The 20,283-nt window shown below is 44.7% G+C and overlaps 2 protein-coding genes and 2 pseudogenes across 3 annotated transcripts in view; all 4 read left to right on the top strand.

The window, feature by feature from the left end:
- Window positions 1-2,198, top strand: part of LOC119459569 (uncharacterized) — a 16,949-nt gene extending 14,751 nt beyond the window's left edge. The window contains exon 5 of the mRNA XM_037721278.2: window positions 2,082-2,198. Within this exon, the coding sequence (XP_037577206.1) occupies window positions 2,082-2,158 (77 nt within the window). The 3' untranslated portion in view covers window positions 2,159-2,198. The remainder of the gene's footprint in view (window positions 1-2,081) is intronic.
- The window catches only part of LOC119458195 (uncharacterized), a 49,430-nt gene extending 46,885 nt beyond the window's left edge, over window positions 1-2,545 (top strand). The window contains exon 6 of one of the 2 annotated variants that reach the window (XM_049670835.1): window positions 2,211-2,545. In XM_049670835.1, coding sequence (XP_049526792.1) covers window positions 2,211-2,340 — 130 coding nt within the window. In that variant the 3' untranslated portion in view covers window positions 2,341-2,545. The remainder of the gene's footprint in view (window positions 1-2,210) is intronic. The other variant, XM_037720019.2, reaches the window with a different exon arrangement.
- A 5,782-nt stretch (window positions 2,546-8,327) lies between these two features.
- On the top strand, window positions 8,328-8,384 carry LOC119459792 (U2 spliceosomal RNA; annotated as a pseudogene).
- Window positions 8,385-9,118: 734 nt separating this feature from the next.
- LOC119459808 (U2 spliceosomal RNA) lies at window positions 9,119-9,255 on the top strand (annotated as a pseudogene).
- The last annotated feature ends 11,028 nt before the right edge of the window (window positions 9,256-20,283 follow it).

The raw sequence follows: 20,283 nt of genomic DNA on the forward strand, positions 1-20,283 counted from the left end.
TGATTATTGGTGCAGCTTAAGTGATGTATCATACTTACTTTCCGCAGACAATCTGATTTGTCAAAAGCATTCAGGAATTTGTCACGGAGATATTGGGTCAGTGGTGGCTTTCCACTAAATTGACTGTTGAAGAGGCAGATTTGACGTCATCGAAAGGACAAAGTAAAAATGAGCCTACAACTCATGGCACCAAACGCAGTCACTATCTATGACAGACTGATGAGCAGTGCAATTCATTTCACTAGTTTACAAAGTAGTGTAGCTGCGTTCAGTATTTCAATGCTGGTATGGTAAACACAAAGCTTTGTATGAATTGTTTAGATTGCATAATCAAAAAGACCATCTAACAGGCAATGGCAAAGGCTAAATAAGAAGCCGCTGCCTCAGGTACTGTCAGTGGACTAAAATATTTATTCTCACATTCTGTCGATACCGTCCATAAATTGGCTTACGTGGAGATTTGAAATGTTTTAACTGCACCACGTGATAAAATTCAAACACGACTATTTCATTACCGTATGAACATCTTTTATGGGGTCTAGTTGGTGCGACATGTCTTGATACTTGAAGTTGTGCTGTTTTATTCACACGCATCTGCACGTAAATTCAAATTACACATACAATTTGTGATTGCGTGTTACTGTGTGCGTCAATTGAACAGCGCAACTAATACAATGAAGACATAGATACGAAGAACTTTGTGTATCGTACGAATGGCTATTATTTACGCAATGGTTGCTTTTCTTACACACAGCCATTCAAATGCATGCACAAATTAAGCTGATCTTGCTAATCTAAGCTGGGCTTGAGTATCATTCCAAGTATATGATAAAACAAAGAAGTGTCCATGTGTATGGACCTGAAATTGGTAGTTTGGCCATATCTTATATGACTGGGTGGTAAACTTGTGTCTAAAAAAATGCAGCGAACTGACCAAAACAGTGTGGCTAATTTAGTATAAGGAGCTGACATTCTACCGGAAGAGCCATCTGAAAATTTTGTCAGCAGTTCGTTGTCATTGGTTGCCTTCGATCACATAAATAAATCGGACACAAAAGTGAAAATTTGTGTTCAGAATAATATTATGCCAGCCAATAGGCACTTTATATTGTGAGCGCAGCTGTGTTCTCAGGCGCGATGCACTGCGGCCATGAGCATGCTAAGGAATGACAAGAGTCGAGCGGCCTCTTTCCATAATCTGGCAGCGCATTTTTATTGAGTGTAAAGAAACAGCCGCGTATATACCACAGGACAGAAACCAACCCTAATGTGGAAACGGCTGAAGTTACAAATATTTTAGGTATAATCACGCGACAAACATTCTCGCTTATAAGTGTGCAGTGTCCTACTTCTAAGTTTTTAACGATGTTTGACCAAAGATTACTTCACTCTACGTTAGGTTATTTTTTACAAAGAACTTTGTTTCTGTTAATGTAAAGCGTAATGTTTCGTGTCATTATATTTTTATCTATTCCTGCTTACAGCGATTACGAAGGGCCAGCACTTCGCAAAATTATAAATCGCCATCAAACAAAGTGCCACCGAAAAATGGCAGCACGAAGACAGAAATTCAATACCTTCTGCAATCAACTTCTTATAATATAATGTGTTGAAAAAAGGAATACGTACTGCATATCTCGGATGTTTATCCTACAATAATATTTACCCTATCTTCAAATGCAAACTTTCTTTCCCTACTTCATCGTTCCTATTCTGTGCTAATTTATTTGTGCTAGTTGTATTCAATAGCTCAAAAATAAAATTCTCATCCCCAATTAAAATTCGGCGTCATTTCCTTGTGTTTAATGCTTGGTAGAATACGGAGCTTTCAAATTTCACAAAATGAGATAGGCATACCTTTTTTGTGTCTTCTTCCTTTTCATTGTGGGGAACCGGAGGAGAAGCTAACCGAATACACCAAACAGTTTTTTTTTTCACGGATTCTATAAAGCGTCCGCGCGCGCACCTCAATACCCATTCGTATGAAACGGGAAAGTTGATCCCGAGGTCTAACATCTATCGCTCGCTCTTTCAATCAGTCATTACCTGATATGTTGTACCACAATGCTCTTGCATCGCAGCTCGAAATACGACACGCTGGACTGCACAGGCGACGCCCTGGCGTCATGCGAGACCGTCGGGTCCAAGGATTTCATGATCGGAGTCATCGAGCAGATGTTCGGTGAAACGTTAACCCTGATCTGCGGCAGGTACACGAAGGGTTCGGAAGGCTGCAGGACCCTACCGCAGCTGCCAGAGCTTGGTGCCAAGGATCGACGGATCGGCAACCTGGTCGAGCTCCTCTTGGAAGCAGCTGGCAGCATTGGACGCAAAAGCTAGCCCCTTACACAACATGCTTCGTCCCCGTCTGATGTTTGGTGGGTGGCGGGAAGAACGCAGACTTTCAGATTGTACATCAATGGAAGTGATAGGCCAGCATATGTGCACACTTTCCCCCGAATCACCGGAAATTGCAAAGCAAAAACCTGCAGCGGTTTTTAGACCCTGCTAGATACCCTTTAAAATAAACGATCATACACGTCGATTTCTCATGTCAGAGTTGCGCCAAGGATTCAAACTTCATTCAGAAAGCTCTCTCACTCATTTATTCAAGAAAAAATTCTCATTCTGAATATGTATCGCATGTGACAGCATCCCACAAGTTGCAAGAGTACTACACTTTGATCTTAGACAAAAGTATGTCGACAGCATGTGCTTTCAAAGTTTCGCACGTCTGCGAAACTTTGCCAGACTGAACATTGATCCGACCGAAGCAGCCCTAGTCAGCAGGAACGAGAAGGACAGGCCGTGTTTTCTTTCAGTCTGCTAATGGCCATAAAACACTAGAACGATTCACTAGCGAAGATCCAAGATGACGCAGGCATCTCGTCACACCAAAGGTGCGGACCAAAATGACAATTTAAGCTTGCGTGTAAGTCCTGTGTACAGAAGTAATCAAAAAGACTTCATCTCAACTTCCTGTGCTTCAGCCATTCGCAGTGTTTCATCGTATTTTGTCTCAGCGCAACATATTTCATTGGTTCATTTACTGATGAAATCACAAAATATAAACGTTTCCTATTAGTGAACGTTGTCGCAGGCGGAGAACAAGAACAGGGGTCACAGAGACATGGATTTGCGCATAGGATGAACCACGAATCGCACCTCGCCCGCCATTGTATCGTTCAGAACATTTGTAGTGTGAAGCGGCCGTCAGATTTTAACGGGTAACCGTTTCAGCCACTCTATCAGACATGCACTATAGCTCACTTGCACGTGCAAGCATCACCTGTCTTCAAAAAATACCGGCACTTGCAAACTTATGGCAAACATCTGTGAAGCAACATCACTTGTAATATATATTGCAGCCAAAAAAATTATATAAATTCTTTGATAGAAATTTGCACCATACATTTAAACGCGCTAGTGCTTTTAAGCAAGAAATGTATGGTACAACGATAACTATCAAATGTTAAGGTTAATATTTTCATCTTAGGACGATTTTTTGTTGGTCTCGCAAGTGCAGTTATATAACGACGACAGAATACACCGATTTAACCAGAAGACATTGTAGTAAATTAAAATTTCCGTGCTTCATATGGAGAATTTTTTGTTTTCTTTTTATGCGCGCTCGCGTCCTTGTTAAGTCTGACGGGAACGATGATACACAAAAGGAAACTTGAGTACTTATTTTGCCCCTTGCCCTCCGGGGCCCTTGTGAGAGTTACTGCGTCATTTTTTAACTTTTCCGTTGTGCCATGTTGTCTTCATGCCCATACGTTCTTCGAAAATTAATCAGCCCAAAGTAAATTTTCCAACAATCGTAGCCCTATTTCTGACAACCTGCATCACATTTCGCATGTTAAGATGGCTCACGCTGAGGTTCGTTTTGCTATAGGCATCTTTACACGTCCGTACAGTCTCAATGGTTCTGTACCTCACTGTATATATAACATTTTAGTAATATAACCGGCAAAGATTGTATTGATTTATGATTCAGTAATGAAATGTGGCCTCGTTTAGACAAAAATTTAGATACTTTTTTTCAGGTGACGAATTTGTTCCGAGCCAAAAGTACACTACTCATGGGAATTGGGGAAGTCGCTAAGTACAACCACTTTTGTTTTATTGTAATAACAACAATAGGGGCTCTAGAGGCGCGTTTGCAGTTTCACCGGCGTCACCGCCGCCGTGCTGTCATGCTATCAAGGCGCATGCGCATGTGGACAGTTTAACCTCCACAAGAGCGCAGGCTGCAAACGCGATGAAGCCAAGTGAATAAATCGTCACGCTCCCCTCCATCAACTCTGCCGGAGCCAGGGTTCTGGTTCTGGTTTCTTTTCGGTAGTTCGGGAGTTAGTTCGGTTAGCTACCGAGCGTAGTTCGGTGGCCTGAAGCAATGTTCTAACTACCGCTGCATGCATACGCGCGTTGTGCGCGGTTACGTTAGCGTTCCCGCTGAGCTGTTGTGTGCAAACGACACCGTCGTGCGTACACTGGTTGGTCCGAGCGGAATGGACAGTGAACGTCAAGCTAACTCTATGTAATTCTTTCTTTGGGCGCCGACAAACACGAACACCTTTTCTTCGGTCTCATGTCATGCGTAATCGAGGTGCGATGCCTATACAAGGCCGCTGGTGGTGCCGCTGCACGCCTGCATTATGGGACGACTTCCGTGCAAAGCTAATTCTTGCTGTCGCTTTCATTGCTTCGTGTTTGGAGGGAACTGCCAATTTTTATGTAAGTTGTAAAGTAATACTAAAAAGATGTAAGAAAAACAACCTAAATACTACTCTAAGAAAATAGAACTCTCACGCAAATACGCGCTGTCATCGTTGGTGTTAACGAGCGCTCTTGATCGATCGTAGGAAAACGTCAAGGGTAAACAACCGTTCCAGAAAACAAAATATGTTTCACGCACACTTCGTTATTACCCTTAAATTGTGGCAGCTTGGCCTTTCATGCTGGCAATATCAACACAACTAGGCGAATAAATGATGGAATTGTTCATTTGCTAAACCAACGAAAAGCTTGGTTACCACTTCCTCCTAGTCACTTCGTAACGACCATCTTTACTTGACGGTGCAATTCAGCTCACTTCAATCATAATACCGAACAACGCCTGAGCTGTAAAAACCCGCGTATGATATGGACCCGCATACCAAAACGTTGTCATATTTAGGGGCAGCACGCCTTTGAAACAAGATTTATTGGCGTATAACACCAGTGACCAAAGTTTAAAAAGAAAGCGAACTACAATACAAACAAAAGAACTAAGACCAGAGTGGTGACAACATGAGCACTGAAAAGCACTCAGCGAGAGCAATTATCTTTTTCGTCGTTGGAGTCCGTTCTCAGAATTGAATCGAATTTTGAATTAAATTGTCTTTATTTTCCGTGAAAGCATCTTTAGATTTTAAGTGAAGGCTGGGACTGGGGGCGCAAAGTGCTTTACAGAATTCCTTGAACCAGTAAACAGGTCCCTGTCCCCATATATGTGATCATGCAGATTCTGAAGCAGCGGATGAAGTCCGCTTGGTCAAAACGACCCAAGAGCTACCGCTTTTGCTCTCGATAGAAAATCGGATGATGACAGTGGCTATAAAGAAACCGGAACAAGAGATTTCGGCTAAAAATTGCTTGGTTTCACTTATAATACTAGGCGCAACTTTGACATGCTAGAATCTGGAAGAAATAACTCTTAAATAAGCTGGCTTTTAGGGTATATTTTGCCCCAACTGCCGCGTTGCAGTCAATCCAGTGACTGCGCCCTGTGATGAAAAAATGGAGTGCGGGATGTCATGTAATGCGAAGCGTTAATAGACACTCCTCTATTACAGTTGCAGCGTGTGTGCCAAGGGAAAGCAAGCGCAGTCGAGCACGGCTGAGAATTGGGGGGTGTGACCAAATTAGGAAATTTGCACGCTTCGGACGCTATCATTTGGTGCAAGACAGGGGTATAACGGAGGTTTCTTGAAGGGAACTTCGTCTTGAAGTGCACGTAAATATACTGATTATTATTATTATTATTATTATTATTATTATTATTATTATTATTATTATTATTATTATTATTATTATTATTATTATTATTATTATTATTATGTAAACAAAAGCTAATTAAAAAGCAGTAAACAATGGAGTGGGAAATCATAGGCGTAACGTTCAAAGAGGAAGACAACAGCATAGATTATGGAGTAATTTATTTCATTGCACATCTGAAATAAAAAAAGTGTTCCCTTCATTTGACTATCGGCCTGACACACAGACAATATACTTTGTAACACGCTACTTCCCATACTTAGGCGTGTCTGCGACGCAATAGGTTCGCGCTATGCCAGTGTGGCTCGGTTTAATCATCTGTGCCCTAATTCCAACACCCTCCTTGGCGACATTTCATGTCTGTAGCAGTGAAAATTCAAGGAATTCACAAGAGATGCTCTACTCGTAATTCAAATGCAATATACCAAAACACTTCATCAAATCATCCTTCAGCATTATTTCTTGAAATTTCTTTTCAGTGATGGCTCAGGTACAGAGGAAGGTTCGAGTGCTGTATATCAAGTACACCTAAGCCTTATTTCAGCAAAAGCAGCCCGATTATATCACGAGGAGTCATCTACCACTGTTCACTTCTCCTGTTTAAGGGGTATTCACACGAAGAGCCAAACTCCGTGAACGAGCATGACGTGGCTGAGGCGCAGTTAATTGCGCCGCTAGCAGCTTATCTCTATCGTCATTGTGGGCGTTGTGATTGGGTGGCACTGAGCCACATTGTGCCCGTCCGTGGATTTTGGTTCATCATGCCCACCCCATTACTCTAGATGGCCAGATACATGTAGGAAAATGCTTGCAGGCGTCGATGTGCAATGTACACAGCTTCGAGGACTGCCTTGGACATTTTTACTTTGGTAGTACTTTGCTCTATTTTGAAGTTTCAAAAACATTTGCTCTTGTAATTTTGGCCCCTATTCATTGTGTGTTTTCAATGTATTCTTGGCCTAGTCTATATTGAAGTAAATCTGAGGGCGGACAGGATGACCACTGCGGTAAATAACTCAAGCATCTTGACCACCCGAGAATATAACATAGAGAATGACAAGCCACTTTTATGTAAACTGCGACAAAAAGTTAGTGAAGTCGCATGGCTTGATACCAGGCAGGCTTATCACTGATATACTCAATAAAACCCATTTTTTCCCGCTTTAGTTAGTTAAATGAGATAATTAGTGACTTAAGATTTAGTTAACGACGCAACAGTGAATCCCACTCGTGTAAAGGACGCTAGCGAGGAGCGTAGGAGCCTGAGGCAGGGCAAGCAAAATTATATAAGCAAACAAAGTTCAACAGATCCCCAAATTGAAGTCATGTCTGAAAGAGTGACAATTTTTCAACAATGGTACGGCAGCCTGTGATGCGGCTCAGGTCGGGCCGGCTGAAATCGCAGCGCGAAGGGCTAGCGCAGACGACTCCAAAAGCAGGCTAAGAAGTTACTGTTCTTTGGCTTTCAAGATCAACCGGCTGAGACTTGGATCCAGAAGGAACAGGTAACTATTGCGTTTTGTTCTTCCCATTTCGGAATTTCAATTGACCCTGTGAACATTGATTGTGCATATAGGTTTGATACATTCCAACCAACAAGAACCACCCCGTGATAGCCCATGTTTGTGGGTTTTAAGTAAAAGGAATCTTTTTTTGTTATTTCTTTAAGTGGTCAGTATCATTCAGACTGCGTATTATGCACTACGAACAATGTGCTTGGATCAGTACCGCTTCGATGTCTCCCTTAGGGCAGACAGAATGCTGCAATTGTTGTTGTAACCGCCCTACTGCAAAGCCCTCGGGCGAAATATGGGTAACGCATAACTAAATAAATAAATAAATTCAGTGCCATTACACTCTGTGAAGGTGGATGACTAGCGAAGCTGTATATGTGGGGATTGACCGTTGCTCCGGTGAAACCTTCGACGTTTGCGGGATCGGGGTCACGTGGGCGGTTAGGATTTCTTTCCGCCTCGAGGTCCTGGCGAGCAGCACACTTACGCTTGGCTTCCATGGCCGGCTCATCGTCGGTGGTCTCCTCCTGCCGCCGCCACGCCTATTCCTTTTTCAGTTCACGCCGTCATTCTTGGTAGGCATGCTGTTCTTCTTCAGACCGTACAACGCGCGGCCTACCCATTTCACAGTCAGAGCCGAACTGAGGAAAGGAGCTTACGTATAGCATGACGTCAGGAGACAGCAGACACTCAAGTTGGTAGGCACTAGTTTGAATACGCGGGATGGCGTACACGTGTATGGTGCGAACATAAACATGACCGACTCGCGTCCAAGTGTAGTATCTGTTCTTATCAGCTTAATATCTGATACGGGTTGTATTTGGACCCAAGATCATGATCACCAGCCTATATTTATGTCTACTGCAGGACGAAGGCCTCTCCCTGTGATTTCCAATTACCCCTCCCTTGCTCTGGCTGATTCCAACTTGCGCCTGCGAATTTCCTAACTTCATCACCCCATGCACCTAGTGTTCTGCCGTCCTCAACTGCCCTTTCCTTCTCTTGGTATCCATTCTGTAACCCCAATGGCCCACCGGTTATCATCCTACACATTACATGGCCTGCCCAGCGCCATTTTTTCCGCTTAATGTCAACTAGAATATCCACACGCTCTCTTCTTGTCTCTTAACGTTACTCCTAAGATTTTTCGTTCCATCGCTCTTTGTGCGGTCCTCGAGCTTCTTTGTTAACCTCCAAGTTTCTGCCCCATATGTTAGCACCCATAGAATGCAATGACTGTACACTTTTCTTTTCAATGACAGCGGTAAGCTCCTTGTCAGGATTTGGTAATGCCTGCCGTATGCACTCCAACCCAACTTTATTCTTTTATAAATTTATTTATCACAATCAGGGTGCCCTGCGAGTAACTCGCCTAGATAAACGTACTCCTTTACAGACTCTAGAGGCTGACTGGCAATCATTAACTCTTGTTCCCTTGCCCGGCTATTGAACATCATCTTTGTCTTCTGCATATTAATCTTAATTCATCCCCATTCCTACACTTTCTCGGTTAAGGTCCTCAGTCATTTGGTGTATTTCGTGCCCATTGTTGCTAATAAACTATAACTTATTTAATATTAAGATATTATTATTAAGATTTAAACTTCTTTTTGGAAGTCGGCGGAGTGCATGAAAGCTGTTTCACCTGCGCCACTGGTCGGCCCGGTATTGCACAATCTTCGGGATCGGCCCATGCTAATGTTCTACGGACATCAATACGCTGGTAACTAGCTATATACAGCTTCGCTGTAATAAAAACAATCCCCGCACATCCACGAAGTGAATGATGATGAGTGGGCGAAGTACCGGGGGATCATTCAGGTAAACCACAGCTACGGACGAGAGAGAAAGAGAGCGCGCGTCGGGAACGAACGACCTTGTGCAATGCAGCGCCCCTAGCTACGGACGAGAGAGAAAAACGGCGGAAACGTTCTCCGGAAGCCGGAAGCTGGCTTCCGGAACCGGGAGTGGAACCGGAAGCAGAAGTCGGCTTCCGGTTCCGGCTCCCGGAAGCCGGAGCTTGGCGTACATATACTATACATATACATATATAAATATATGTATATATACGTATACATACATTCATAGCGGTCTCCATGCCAACCAGAGCTACGGACTACGAGGGACAAGGCTCGGCCCTAAGGTGCTTCGCCCCTAATAAATATCAGTTTGGGCGTCACAACAATGCGTTGCAGAAGGTGAAATTGGAGACCCGCCGCCCTCCACAACCGTCCCGACGCAAAAGGCAGGCGAATTTCGCGTTTATGCATTGGAAAAAAAAAGGAGCACTGAAGCAAAAATTGATGGTACAATGTTTCCTGCCTGACACCCCCCCCCCCCCCCCGAAAAAAAAAAAGCCGCTTGAATCCGCCTATGCTTCACCTGGAACAGAACGCAAACGACAGTGAAGAACCATGGCGGGTACCAAGAACGAAAACCCGCGCTCATCATCAACGCTCCTCAAACGAGAGCCCTTAAGCGTGACTCTCGGGGAGGAAATAACTTTGAAGTGTTTGGGTGCGAGCTAGTTGGTACGGATCTTTAATACTTAAAACAGCGCCAAAAAACACGGACAAGAAAGCACACGGGACATTGCTCGTGCCGTGTTCTCTCTTGTCCGTGTTATTTGGCGCTGTTTTAAATATGAATGAAACAACTTTATTTTTGACTCTCGTGGAAATACGCCGTGTACCAGCATAATGTATTTGCGACTCCGGATCACTGCGCCGGATTCACTTCGGTTTGTTCCCTGAGATCCAAGTGGACGCATGGTGCATCCGAGGCGATCGTGCCACAGCCGCTCCGTTCAATTTTATGACGCCTGTGCTCCATTGAGGCGCGTCCCGTGTTACAGAGAATTAATGTATGAATTAAAAACTATATTGAATAAATAGAAAAGGCAAGGGAGGGGGAAGGGTGGGTCGCTAGTCCAGGACTCCAGTGGCCGTTGCCGTACGCTCAGCCTGGTCTAAGGGACCCTTCTGGATCTCCAAGTCAGCTCGAGCGAGGATGGCCTCCCAAAGCTTCGTGAGTGAGGTCATACCAGAAAAGGCTGCGTGTGTGGTGTGCATGAAAGGCGTTGTGCGTTCAAGCTTGACGATGCGCCGGAGCCCACGTCTCATGCGGCGTTTCTCTTGTTTCAAAATTTTGGTCTCGCATTCCTCTCCTTTGTTGCCGCACGGCATAGATTGAGAGTGGGTACATTCGATTGCGTTAGCCCAACACCACCTAGACAACGTGGTTTGCCTCATTGTGAGACAACACAAACAATGGCTGCTTTATATTTTGCTATCTCAGAACAAAGATGTGGTTCTCCTTCAGGAGACCACACTTTCTTCGGCGCACCATATCCAGGAGGCCACTCGGTTCTTCGGTTGCCATTATCACAAATTTGGCACATTATCACATATGTTCAGCGTAGGGCAGCCGCAGCTCTGTTTTGCAAAAAGGCCGCTTTAATGCATGCCAAGAATGGGAAAAAGATCGAGGTATAGTGTGTCCACATATTCTACCAATGAATCCGCTGACCAGAAAGAAATTTATTTGTTAGATTGCGGCAATTCATTGACAAAGTTTTCACTTCTCCGCTTGGCGGCGATGTTAACTGCGTTCTTTCAAATAAGGACTGTTCAAAAATTCCTAAGGGTAGAGCTTCGAAATTTGTTTTCTTATTATGATCTTCTGGATGTCACAGAGTTTGTTACTTTGCCAGCTCCTGGATACACGCATTGGCAGGGAGAACGTCATGTTAGGATTCATCGTCTATACGTTTCTACTGACCTCCAAGCAAAGGGAGGTTTGTGCGACGTTATATCTGTTGCGTTGGATGACCATGGTCTTATTGTAGCAGTTCTCAGTGGCAGTGGAAGGAAATCAAGTTGATCCAGCGGGTGGGAAACTTGGAGATTGAGTGACACTCTTCTTGAACACTGCACAGTTATTGCTGAAATAGCGAATACACTGGACGCGAGGACAGGAGCTAAATTAACGGCTGTTGAATGGAAAGAATTAAAGGAAAGGCTGAAGCTGCTCTTCTTACGAAAAGGACAAGAAAAAGCAAGGGCGAAGAAATTAGAACGTAGAAGATTCCCACCAAGTCTCTTTGCAACCTGATAAGCGGAAAAAAAACTTAAGCACTGGAGTTTATACACCAAATATCAATAGGTGTAAATCTTAACTACTACGGATAATGGAGAGGATTATCGCGAAAGTGTAATTCGTAGCCGAGCTAAACCTCTAGAGAAAGAGGAGAAACCTGCTAAAATATTGAATTCTAAAGAGCGTGCTCAAGCTAATAGTAACCTCATCGAATTTTAAGGGACAATGGGAACAGACTTATTAAAAAGAAAGATATAGAACCTGTACTGAAGAATGGCCACGCTGAACATCTCAAAGAAAAAGCTGTACAGACATAAAGAACTGGACCAGTTTGTTAATTTCCTGCCTTCATCCCCGCGGACACAAGTGAGATTATAGATGGGGAAATTACCCCTGAAGAAGTTCCTCACGCCATTTTTCAGCGTCAATCTGCCAAATCTCCTGGATTGAATGGCTTCGGGGCTGCTTTCTACAAAATATTTTGTTGCAGACTATCTTCTATTCGTTGTGATGTATTCCGACACATTCTAAGAAGAGAGCCATTGCCTCCATCTATGAGACAAGCCCTAATGGCTTTAATTCGCCCCCCCCCCCCAAAAAAAAAGAAAAAAAAAATCGGAGCCCTTCCATGTGAAGATGGAAGACCAGCGAAGCCGTTGGTTTTGTTTAATTACATATTATTTTTTAATTTGGTGATTATGTTAAATGGTTGAAAAGACACAACACATAACTTCGTTGCGTCGCCGCATGCCTTATGCTGTGTGTACGAGTGAAAGCGAGTTTAGGCGACTAGATTCACACCACCATAAATTAAATTGTCGTATTTTGCGTGCCAAAACCACAATCTGATTATGAGGCACGCCATTGTGGGGGACTCCGGAATAACTTGGACCACCTGGGGTTCTTTCACATGCACTTAAATCTAAGTACATGGGTGCTTTCGTATTTCTCTCCCATCGAAATGCAGACTCGGTTGCGAAGCACTGCATTATGACACTAACGCGCACCGACAGTGAACGCTTCGGTGGTCTCAGCACTACGACGCCTCGATGCCAGCATTCGAAGGGACGCTGGCATCAAGAAGCACTACCAACGCCAGGTGGCGTTCACCGTACTCAGCACAGCGGAGCGTGGCCTCCGCAATTAGCTCTGAAAATGTTTCTGAAGTTGATCGCGGAGGCTGCAATTACGACGCGCTGTACGCGCTGATTTGACTCGGTGACGATTCAGTTACGTGCTTTGTCTTGCGCGTTGTATTAGTGTGTCAGTTACGTGCTTCGTCTTTCGCGTTGTGCTAGCGTGTGCAGCGTAGTGCAGCTTCCATATATGCACGACGGTTGCTCATGGTCATCGACGTTGGTAGTCGTGATGGAGGAGACGTGCCACCAGGCGTCAGCGTGGGTGCATCAACGCCTAAGGGCGCTTTAGCCACAAAACACCAATAGACATTATATATCAATGTGCAATAAACATTACACTACTTCTGTGAAGACACGTTTCACTTTCGTGTTCTATACCGATTCCTTTATAAGAGGGATCAACCACATTTTTTTTGAATGGCTGCCCCTCGGAAAAGTCGGACAGTGGCAGAACAAGAGAAAAACAAGCGACCCGAAACCACGGACAGGTTGTAATCTGTAAATAAAGAGACGTACATAATATAGGTGGCGTGCGTCGTGTTTCAATGCACCATTCTCCAAAACTAAGTAAGCTTCGCTTTCATGGTTATACATTGGGGATATATCCTCCCAAGTTTTTCCCACTTAGAATTTTATTTTTCTGAAACAGCGGTTCACATGAGCAGTCGTTGTAGTGCGCCAACAAGTTTGTCAATTCATTCACTTTCGGTAATGCTTTATTCTCTCTCGCCTTGTAAGTAAGAAAGAGCAACGTTGCAAATAAAACTAATTTTCCTACAGGGTTACACAACAACTGGGGCAAGCGCCACAACGAATAACTTGCTGCTTTCGCTTGTCTCTATGGTAAATCCGTTACTTGGCAAACACCTGTGTTGCCAAATCTCCGGCAGACAACACGCAGCGGTGCCAGCTCTGGCAGCGCCCCTTCACGAAGGCACGCATTCAATGATGAGCTTGTCGCCATCAGCCACCCGAAACACGTGTGCTCGACGCAACAGCACGGCAATCCGATGACGAAACCCGAAACCAATTACGTATGCGAGTCCAAAGTTTGAAGATTGTGTCGAGCTTGCCCACTAACTTATTCGAGACGAGTTGCTGTACTCTTTCGCAGTAAACACGTGCCATCACCAAACACACATTGCCTCTTAGCAGGCGTACGCACCTTTCAACCCACGCGAGGCATAAACCAGTTTCACAATGGACTTCCCTCGCCCATCTCATTTTTAGCTTCGTTTTCTTTTTCATCAATCAGAATGGCCATGACCGCCGCATACGCGTTCCGCAATACAACAGAATGGGCGAAGGAGACGCAGACCTTTCCGCACCATCGTGGCCTTCGATCGTTTTGAGGTTAATTCCACACCACTCTCTTATTTTCTCGTTTCTTTCCTTGATGACGACTGCACATTTAATACCCCCCTGCATGTGTGACTACCGTTCAGTTTGAGTTGGACACTAGGCAAGATCGCGCGTGCACTCGTGATGGCGGCCAGTCTTCCTTTCGGACTGCTCGTTCTGGTCACTGTACCACTGCTTGGTGAGTTGAGCTCTGTTCTATGGTGACGATTGTGCTCTTCCACTCATTCACAGCGCGTAACTGTTAGTGCCGTATCATACAGCCAAACACTACTTCATTGAAAACTTTCGTTAACAAGGTACTGTACGTTATATTGAAGACGGAACCATCAATGTCAATGTAGAAAACCACTGTTCGTATTCAGTTTCACGGTCTTCTTCCTCATCTGTCAAGGAATCTTACTGTGCTAAATATAATGAACTGTTACTTTTTGGGTTTCAAGGAGTCAATCTGAGCTGAAAAGTGCATGCCCCGAAAATTTTCTTTTGACAAGATGGACGTCGATGTGAAGGCTAAACCCAAGGAAGGTTTTCTGCTATGGTTCGCTGGTTCCCGTGCTTGTGCGAGCGAATTGTTCGTATGTATAAACCGACCAAGGTGAAAAATAGGTGGCTCAAGCAGCTATACAACAAAGTGACCCTCCAACACGTTTATTCGATTGCGCTCGCTGAACACGTGATTCAACAGCTAGGGCTGGGAACTGGAAAAACACTCGTGCAATTGCGTGAGAAAAACAAAATCTCAAAGGATGATTACGAGCATGTAATGCGAATATTTAAGCATTAGCTGATGTGTAGGCTAGGCACTTATGCTCCAAATTTCGAGCTCGCCAAACCACTTGGGGGCCTGAAGGGTCCACTTCTTCCATTACATTTCAGCGTAAAGAATGTTTTACAGCGTTGTAGCTTAAACTACTGCGGTCTTCTCTGATTGTCGAGCATGCGCCGGCTTTCTGGTGCAGCCGAAGGCACCATCACGCGTCGACGGCATGATAATGCGTCGACGATTCTGAAATGACCGAGATCGTATAATAACGACAGGGTGACGACGACCGCACGATAATGGGATTTCGGCGATTCTATAACGGCGGTGGCATGAAGACGACTGTATGAAGACGATGGCGGGATGCTGACGGCGTGAGGACGATGACATATACACATTGGCATGACGACCATACCCAGAAGTCATCGCCTGTTTCAGCTCCCACCGAAATGAATTGGTGTAGTGTTGGCATTGCAGCAGGTTTGTAAAAGGTAATTTTCTTTTTTTTTATTGGCACACGGTGAAAACATTGTGCTCTAGGATCGTTATTTGAGGAGAGGTGACGCATGCGGATGGAGCAGCACGAGTCAAATTAGGGCAAGGCTATTCCTTTGAGACATCGGCCTATTTATCGCAAGGCCTTCGGCGCAAGGGACATTGAAAACGCATCGAAGCAGCACCCTCACTCCTTGGTGAGTCACCTACAACTATCTGCTGTAATGGATTCCTCGCTCTGCAGAGGCCTATACTTACCCTGTCTGCCGGCTCCATCCTTTCTGCAATCAGGTTCACGGTGAATAAAATGCTTCGTCCTTCATTTTCAGTACATTTCCACGCTGTGTATAACGACGACGGGATTGAATGCCTGCAGTCTGCTTTTAATACTCCGGGAGAAACTTCAACATAGAAGGAGGCTACTCAGCCACCGCCTCGTGTGGTGGATTGATTGGAACCAATATTATAAAAAGCTTCGTGATCCCCTAGTTTCCACAAATAGTTCTTGGCATTAGTGAAGGCGGACAACTTCATGATAAAAAGCACTTACCTCAGATATTGTGCAGAATGTAAAACGGGAATTTGGGCTACTTGACACACGGCGCCTGTGTGTCTCATTTTGCAGTAGTCTTTGTCTACAATGCGCTGCAATTAATTTACCTACATTTTTGCAAAAATGTAAATTTCTGAAGAGTATTAAACGACATTTACCATATGGATCAGCTTATTTTACCGGAACTCGCTTTGTTGAGGACCAGATATACGAGGTCTGTTAGAAAGTATCCGACCTTTGGATGAAGAAAAAAAACAGGCATAACTGGAGTGTTGGAAACCTAATCACCCTCAAATTAGTCTCCTTGGGACTCCACACACTTCTCCCGACGGTGCTGCCATTGTTGGAAGCATTCCGAGAAGGCCTCTTTCGGAATGGAGTTAGCTCAGCTGTCGTTGCAGCCATAATGCCCTATCTTGTCTGAAATCGCACTCCTTTCAATGACCTCTAGATTTTGGGAAACAGCCAGAAGGCGCAGGGGGCCATATCAGGAGAGTAAGGAGCCTGTTGAACTACAGGCGTCTGGTTTTTCGCCGAAAAAGTCTGAATCAAGTGCGACGAATGTGCAGGAGCATTGTCGTGATGGATGCGCCAATTTCCTGTGGACCTCTTCATGGCCAAATCTTCGGTAATAATGGAATATGCCGAAAAAATGCTGCTGCCCACCTTTCCCGCAATTTTTCGGTTAGTCACACGACGGTCCCGCATCACCGCAGCGTTCACTTCGGTAATGACCTGGTCATTTCGACATGTTGATGGCCGACCGGAGCATGGATCGCTCTCCACCGATGTGCGGCCGTCTTTAAACCGGTCGTACCACTCCTTAATCTGTGTGCTGCTCATAGCATCGTCACCGAAAGCCGTCTGAATCTTCCGAATGGTTTACACTTGGCTGTCACCCTTTTCTGGCAAAATTTGATGCAGTGCGCTGCTCCAGTTGCTCAGCCATTTTCCTTGCAATAAAAAAACCGATGAGAGCGCTGCACACTACCTCATTCAAACGCTGCGTCCCAGCGACTGACGCTATTGGCAGGCAGAAAAAAATACGCGCATGCGCACGAAGGTTCAAGGTCGGCTGATGCAAGCGCGCTTCTTTCATATCCATCAGGTGCTCGCAAAAAAGTCGATACTTTTCTAACAGACCTCGTAGTATAAATAGGATAAGCATGCGAATTGCTGGGAAATATCTCCTGTGACACTACCGAGATGACATAATTTTTGCACATACTTGCTATGGAATGTATACAGCATGTGTCACCTTAGCATCATTCTTAGTTACGTCTGTAAACGTCCAGTACAAACGTTTGCCGTACACCGTTTTGTAACACATTGTAACAATGATGTGCAATATGCCGCAATGTGTCACAAAAATTGCTGCATCATGCGTACGTTCATCTTGATTTTCTGGATATAATGCCATATAGCGACAGTCTTTCACGGTCCTTTAACCATGGCTCATTGTCTTCTCTACCGTTTCCGAATTTTGAATTACTGCCCAAACACGGCTCATTCTGTACGCCCCCAAGGCGACAACATCAGCGAGCAGAGACAAAACCACCGGTGCGTCTTAAACCTAACTTGTACAGATGGCTTCGGACGCCTCCGTGCAGAAAAATTGTCTTATAACAAACCACTTGTTGGCATGCTGTCTACGAAGCCTGGTTCTCGTTGTCTGACTTGGAAACTTTTATACCGCGCCACTCAACTACTCCATCGGACACCGCTACCATGCTCCGTTCATTGGGTCGGTCGAAAGGAGAATCATGAAAGCACTCATGTAACAAATATAGCCATATGTGCTACCCCTACATTTCTGAGGGCGATCGGCTCTGTTCTCTATGAAATTGTGGAATGAAACGACAAACGGTACCTAATTATCAACACCGCAACAAATATGCGCCTTCTATTCATTCACTAAATTCACTAAAATGCTTCACTCAAGTCAGCTTGCTCCGTGTTTCTCACCGGGTTTGGCGTGCCTGTTCGATTGGCTCTTTGGAGAGTAAGCGGGCCGTTCTTCGAAAGAGTGAAATAGTAAACGGGACCAATACCGGAAATGGTATAGTGAAAACTGTGCCCATCCTGGAGACAACGCAATCCGCTCACGCGTGGGCCATGTGTCGGCCGCGGTGTAGGTATCCGCGAGTTTGCCGAGCAGGCATGTAATCATTCTGCTGTAAGACAGGGAAGAGAATATGAACAATTTCGTGGCTTTCAATTAACCGCTTCACGAGATTCGATTCACAAGGATCCGCCATCTGCGTTGGATCTGTCTAATTTGTTTATTTCTATAGTTATAAAGTACGTGTAAAACTAAGTTCTTTTTTCCATCAAAGACACCTATGGCGCGCTGTCTGCTCACTTACATGTTTTCTAACGTGGAACAGTTCCATCCATGCTCTGGTAGCTGTGGCGTTTGCTCAGCACTTACGTTTATTTTGTCGACATAGGCATTCAATGCATGGGCTTTAGTTTTTCGGCAAATGGACACAATGTCTCGATAAGAAAGATGCAAATTATTACTGCACCAATAACTGCGGAGAACTACGGGAGGTGAACTACAGTTGGAATCAGCTAGCGCAAAACAGGGGTAATTGGAGATCGCATTCGTCCTGCAGTGGACCTCAATATTGGCTGATGATGATGATGACGACGAGAGAGGTGAAAGTAGTGAAGAAAAAGATATGATGTTTGGGTTTCCCGTGAAAAATTCCCATGAAAAGCTAATAGTTGCCGCGCTTTTTTCTTTGCTTCAATAATGTCAATGCTGCTCAATGTCTTGTGATATATTAACCTGCCTTGGCTTGCCGAGCCTTTCGCTGGGTTAACTGTTACAGTTATTGTTAAAACTCCTCTCTCCAGCGCGCACATTTATTACGTACAGGTTGATGTACACAGCCTAAACATTTTTGGATACATTCTTGGCACGATGGGTTGGCGATGAAGTGAGAACACACATACAAAAATACGCCGACATTTGACGGGAGTATGGCCAACGTGGTAGCTTATTTGGTGACTGTACCGTACGCTAATTGGGAGATATGCTTCGGCTCCCACCCTGGGCCAAGTTGTCTTTTCATCCACTTCATTTCCCTCATCTACATCTCTGATTTCGAATTTGTACTCTTCAAATAAACGTGCTAAAATAAGGTGCAGAAACTTAGAGTTTAACAAGGAAGCTCGAGAAGAAGTTGAGCTCGAGAAGAAGTTGAGTTGCACAAAGAGCGATGGAACGAAAATGTTAGGACTAACGTTAAGAGACAGAAGACAGCGGTGTGGATCAGAGAACAAACGGGTAGCCGATATTCTAGCTGACATTAAGCGGAAGAAATGGAGCTGGGCAGGCCATGTAATGCGTAGGATGGATAACCATCGACCATTAGGGTTACAGAATGGATACCAAGAGAAGGGAAGCGCAGTCGAGGTCGGCAGAAAACCAGATGGGAGATGAAGTCAGGAAATTGCAGGCGCAAGTTGGAATACGCTAGCGCAAGACAGGGGCATTGGAGATAGTAGGGAGAGGCCTTCGTCCTGCAGAGGACATAAACTATAGGCTGCTGCTGATGATGATGATGATGATGATGAAATAAACGTAACAATTTCCCTATGATTCTCCATGGCTTCTCTTTCTCTTTCATTTATACGATTTTTAGCTCACGAAGAATCTATCCCGTCAAATCCCCGTATTTTTCTCCATAATTAACTGTCACCTGCTCTCCTTCTCCAAAGGCAAATGCGAATTGAGGCTGAATGCCGGCTGCAAAATCGAGACCCTGAGGGCTTGCGGAGACGACTACGTGCCCTATAAAAGGGCCGCACCTGCACGAGTCTGGGCAAGAGTTCGACGAGGGATGCAAGTGAGTGACGCAGCAGAGTTCAGCTTGTTAGAAAAGGACCGAGGCAGCTTTTCTAATACGGCCGGTGTATACAGCCGCTACGACGTTGTGCTGCTTAGCACAAGGGGGAGCTTAGATTCCGATCGCGACATCCCCGTTCTGCTAGATATGGTATCAAATACGTTTCGGTAAGAACATTTAATTTCCTTTGAATCATTTTTGGTGTGAAATTTAATAGGAAGCCCTATACCACGCTGTCTCTCGTAGCCCACAGTGTAGCTCCGCGAGTTGGAGCACGTAATTACTTTTTCAATAGTTTTGGTAAATTTAACCCCCGTATTCAATACACGCCTTGGCTTTGTCAATTTCGGATTAAGACAGCGCCTGACGTGAACATTCCCAAGACGCTCATTGTGTTTCCTGAGTGCCTCACGTCATGCGTTGTCGTGAGCCGGACTTGACCAAGACAAGTCGTCGCTTAATG

The sequence above is a fragment of the Dermacentor silvarum genome, chromosome 7, assembly GCF_013339745.2.
Source record: "Dermacentor silvarum isolate Dsil-2018 chromosome 7, BIME_Dsil_1.4, whole genome shotgun sequence".
In the NCBI taxonomy this organism is placed as follows: domain Eukaryota; kingdom Metazoa; phylum Arthropoda; class Arachnida; order Ixodida; family Ixodidae; genus Dermacentor; species Dermacentor silvarum.